This window comes from Xiphophorus couchianus, chromosome 22, assembly GCF_001444195.1.
Source record: "Xiphophorus couchianus chromosome 22, X_couchianus-1.0, whole genome shotgun sequence".
NCBI lineage: Eukaryota > Metazoa > Chordata > Actinopteri > Cyprinodontiformes > Poeciliidae > Xiphophorus > Xiphophorus couchianus.
Window position 1 is genome coordinate 17,736,695 of NC_040249.1, and position 5,178 is coordinate 17,741,872.

Genomic DNA, 5,178 nt, shown 5'->3' on the forward strand with positions numbered 1-5,178 from the left:
GTTTCTGTGCCCTCCCTGGTAAAGAGGAGTGGCCCCCCCCGGAGCTCCAGTTAACAGGCTGGTTGAGCAACATTTCTACAAGCGAGCTGCTTTGAGACACCTTTAGCTGTTTGACAATACAAGCACTAATTTTAAAAGAAAAGCAGCTTTTAACAAGCACAACACATCAGCTCAGACTCTAACGTAGCAAAGTAGGAGGGCATCGGATGTGGCTGCAGGAAGTAGTGAGCAAAAAAAAACAAAAAAAAAAACTACAATGCTGCTTGGCATTGTCCATTACGGTGTCCAATGCAGCCATCCATTATTCATCACTAAATGTTAATCCACCAACGTCTTCTATACAGACGTGCAGTATATGTAAGCATTCCTCAAGGGCAGCCCGAGGTTACTGCCCATAAGGAAGCTTTACCGTCTTCATTGCTCCTGCTCTACGGTTGTGAGGAAGTGCTAAATAAAGATAGGAAATGGTGACTAAGACCAATTTCCATAATAGACAAAAGACGTGTCCCTTCTGGGATCAGTAGGAGAGTTAGAGGGATTACAGAGCAATAATGAGAAAGCCAACCGCTGGTAACGGTCTACAGTCAGTCAATTACGGTCAGGGTTTAGTGCGACAAAAGCAAGAATTTAAACTGAGCGCGCCCCATTTTGCCGCCACAAACAAACTACCCGCAAAGCCGCGTAGCAGCCTTCCCCAAGCCGTGCCGCTGCTGCAGCGACTGCTCTGCTGATAAGCTCATTTCATGACAGCAGACAGGAAGCAGAGTTACAGCAGCCAGCCTGAAAGTGCTGCATGAGGCTGAGTCAAAACGTGGAATACGTCATCAATGTACAAACAATGCAGTGTCTCCCTCGCTGCCGGGTGATGTGTTCTGTCGTCTGGGATCCAGAAAAGGCACAATTACAACTGGGTCAAAAGTCGAAAGAAAAAACAAAAGAGAAATCAAGGTTTTAAATAATATATTGGAATAAAGCTAAACCCTGACAAAGGATGCCACGGTTCTCAAATTGCGGGACAGGTTCCACCATTAGCACGAAAGCTGATGAAGTGGTGTTGAGAAGAATGTTGGTGCTAATTATCTGTAACGCCATTAATCTTAGTGAGAACTAACAGGGAAAAAAAAGACAAGAGAACCTTCCTGTCTCATTAAATATGTTTTTAATAATCTGTATGAATTAATTTCTATGCTCTGTTATGAAGCGCTTTGTGATTTTTAGCTTTTAAAGGTTCTGTATGAACATGATTTATTATATAGATTGTTTTTGCTTCATCAGGAAGAAACTCCAGAGTTTCCCCAACTTCATTTTCATTTTCTAGACATTTCTTTTTTTTTAGGCTATGATTGACACCATTAGTGCAAAGCATTTTCTTTGCACCTGCTTGCACATTAGTAGGGCATTACCATCTGATGCTCCACGCATCACAGAACAGGTTGAACCTAAATGTTAATCCACCTTTCTATTTGGCTTTCTAACATGGCTTTCTATTTGATGGTGTTTTAAAGGCAAAGTTAAAGTAATGTTAAAATTTCATACATTTCCAGCTGAATATTTCTGTATCTTTTTCATCAGAAGCCTTCATAACATTTAGGACATTTGAATAAAGAGTTTCATATCAAATTGGACACAGAAAAACTGGTAAATGCTTTTATTTTTATTCAATTATGTAAGTAGCATGGTGTTAAAAGTTATTTGTAAAAAAAAAATACTGTTAACTACAGCTTCAACATAAAAGTCAACAATTGTTTTATCACTTCATTTCTGTCATTTATTAGCCCGTTATTTGCTAGTCTGGTTTTGAATTTTCCAAAAGTATTTATGTTTTTCATATCCATTCTACTTTAGATTGACTCCATTACAATACCTATAACATTTATATTTATCACATTTGGACCATATGAATCTATGGCACATAAAGATTATTTATCACAGTTTTGTGATCTGTGATTTGTTTTTTCATTTGTAAAAAAAAAAAAAAATCACATATAATAAATGTGTAAGAACTCTATGGTCTTCCAGACTTTTCTAAACACAGCTGTAAAGTTATTAACAATGAGCCAAGAACAAGTAGGGACAGGTAATAAGATTCTTTTTGACACAAAATATGTAAATATTCAGTCATCGCTACTATTCAGCTATCGTACAATGACATTAAACATACCCATTATCAAATAAGCTACTTCATTACACAAGCTACATTAATTGGTACAGCTGTACCATCAAAGAGCAGATAGTAATTGAATTCAATGATGTTTTCAAATTAACTGACTTCCATTAGTCAGATCAAAGTACAACAATCCCAACCATGCTGTCAGTTTTTGAGGATTGCAAATATTATCACAAATTATTTATTATGGTTATTATTCTGGTCTGGAAATAATATATTTCCTAACCCCTGTACTAAACAACCGGGACAATAACAGTTTATTTTTCCGCATCTGAAACACCACAGCAACACAACCACTAGCAGACGTTCATGACAGACAAATAAAGAGTTTGTTATTGCAGGTATACTTTGAATATGTTGCAGCCATGTGGGGTTTTGCCATCCGAGTTGGTGAGAAACTTCGGACTTTTGTCGCTTTGATTCTAACTGCAGGATACTTTATACACTTCTTTTCTTTTGTCCCTTTTATTTCAATAAATATTGGCAATAGAAAAAATTTGATTACATTCAAATAAAAATAGCACTACTCCGGTATATTTTTACTGAAGTAAAAAGTAGTCATCCAAGATATTATTATAAAAAGAATAAGAAAATATTTTTGGCATAGGACTATGTAAGCACAGAGTAACAGATGATGTCTTCAGAAAGAAAAACATATTTCTTTCTCACATTCTGGCGAGAAAACCCACAAACAAATAATCATAAAATGAATTTAGGCAGGAAAAAATGTTTTCTAATTAAAAAATGTTCAATGTAAAACTTAGAAAACCAAAACTCACAGTAGATAATGTTAGAACAGGGTAAAGGCATTATATAGTGTTTACTGTACTGTGTACTGATCTCCAAATGGAACAAATGGCTCAGCAGATAGAAAACAACAACAGAACAATAAAGCTTGTGTATAAAACAAGACATTGTTCTTAATTTAATGAAGAACAAACAGATTTTACGCAAGCAAGAACAACAATGCTTAATAATATTACTCAAGTAAAAGTAAAAAGTATGGTGTAATAAAATTACTCCTAAAAGCACAAGTAAATGTAATAACGAGTTACTACCCACCTCTGTCCAAACCAGGCTTCCCAAACTACGACCACTCAGGTCAATCTAATTTATTATACAAAAACTACTAGTTTACACCATTTCGTTAAAAAGAAGAAAAACGTGATAAAGCATCTGTTAGCCTTAGTATAAATACACAGTATGCTGCATTTATGCAGGGATGAAATGGAAGAAAACTTGTACAAAAGACCATCAGGACGGTATCCTCTCTTCAGGAGTGGCAGTAGCTTGGAAGCTAGCTTTATAAACAATCCTGACTCCTGATTCACGCACTGTTAAGAACAGTAAAAGACGGCTCCCAAATAAATCCGAACACCGTAAAAGTGTGTTATTTTTGTTTATTCTATGATTTTTACTAATAATTAGCACATAAAATGCATTTAGGCGACGTCCAATACGTTTAAGTATAATATATAAAGGAAGGGAATCCGTCTTACCTTGCTATACAATAACTAGTCTGACCGCTATTAGCTGTCATTACGGTTTTCGTTGTGACATTTCTTTAATATTAGTAATTTCTAAAGCACGTCTACTAAATATCTGGCAGGTTTAGATGTTTAAGAGCGTAAAGAGATCGGAAACAGCCGTCGTGCAGCTGAAACGGGGGTTAGAGGGCGCTGCAGCTCCTCCAGCTAACTGAGCTAAAGCTAACGAGCTAGCTTGGTCACCAGAACAATCAAACAGAGAAACTCAGCGGGATATAAAACACACAAATCAGCCAAACGATCATCAGTGACAAAACTACGTGACGTGTGCTGAAGCGTTTTTCACCTGCAACTCGGCCCGCTCCACCTCCCATTGTGCCCTCTCTACTTCGAAACGGGCCCATTCGTGCTGCAGGAAGTGCAAGATCCCCGGGATGCTGTACTGCGCTCTGGCCGCCTCCCCAGCGTCGCCATCGGGCAGCGGTCCTTTCCCACCGCCGGCTAAAACAGAGTTGTTATTGTTGTTGAAGAACACGCCGGGCCCTGCCTGTTCGTCCATGGCCGGGCTCGGTGAAGAGGTTGATCCGTTCTTGCCGATTCGATGTACTTAGATGTCAATAGGAATAGCAAAAGAAAAGAAAAATAAAAACTATCGACAACGCTCCGTCTACTCGACTCGGGGAATGAACTCACTTTCTGACAGCTAGCTGTCATCCAGTGACGACAGCAGCAGACCACGCCCACAGACTGATAGGGACGTTCGATTCGTTCACCGGACTATCCAGATATCACACTCACAGGAAGTAGCTAAATCTATTTCAACGGCGTAATTTAATGAGGGTCAAATGTATCACAATTTAATAAATAAGCATACATATATAGAAATGAATAATTAAAATGGAAATTAATTTTTTAATATTAACTATAAAGGCGCCTCTCAAATTTGAATATCTAAAATATTTTCAGTCTTCAAAGGTGAAATCACACGTGTGACAAGTTTTCTGTTAAGTTTACACGATTATGACTTCCAGCTAGTTAAACATTTCAAAAGTATTTTTCTAGAAAATCCGATTATTGCATAAGATGAAGAGAAAAATAATTGGAATACTGAAATCCAAGCCTACTGAGAAGCACTCAGAATTTTGTGTGGCGTGGGATTTAGGTAATCAGCCAGTGGCTCTGCTGTCATGTTTACAAAGCCCAGTTTGTTTTATGTAAATCATCCTCTTTGTATATCTTGTTAGCAGAAGGAAGCATGAAATGCTCTTAAATTTTTTTGGTAGAAGGCTGTGTTGACTTTGGACTTAATAAAACACAGTGGAGCAACATCAGCAGATGACATGGCTTTCTCACCTGCTGTGGAAACGTCATGCTTCACCTTAACTAACATGGATCCCACGCCTCTTCATTCTTCCTCCCTTACTCTAGTATATTTTTTTATTATATTTCTTTACAATTCAGTTAATTATTTTCTGGACTAATAATAATAATAATGTGAAGTCGATCAAATTTTAGAAACAGAAA

At 37.4% G+C, this 5,178-nt stretch overlaps 1 protein-coding gene across 4 annotated transcripts in view; it reads right to left on the reverse strand.

The window, feature by feature from the left end:
* Positions 1 to 4,365, reverse strand: part of LOC114138524 (striatin) — a 33,028-nt gene extending 28,663 nt beyond the window's left edge. For all 4 annotated transcript variants that reach the window (XM_028007847.1, XM_028007846.1, XM_028007845.1 and 1 more), the window contains exon 1: positions 4,001 to 4,365. In XM_028007847.1, the coding sequence (XP_027863648.1) occupies positions 4,001 to 4,213 (213 nt within the window). In that variant the 5' untranslated portion in view covers positions 4,214 to 4,365. The remainder of the gene's footprint in view (positions 1 to 4,000) is intronic.
* Positions 4,366 to 5,178: the final 813 nt, after the last annotated feature.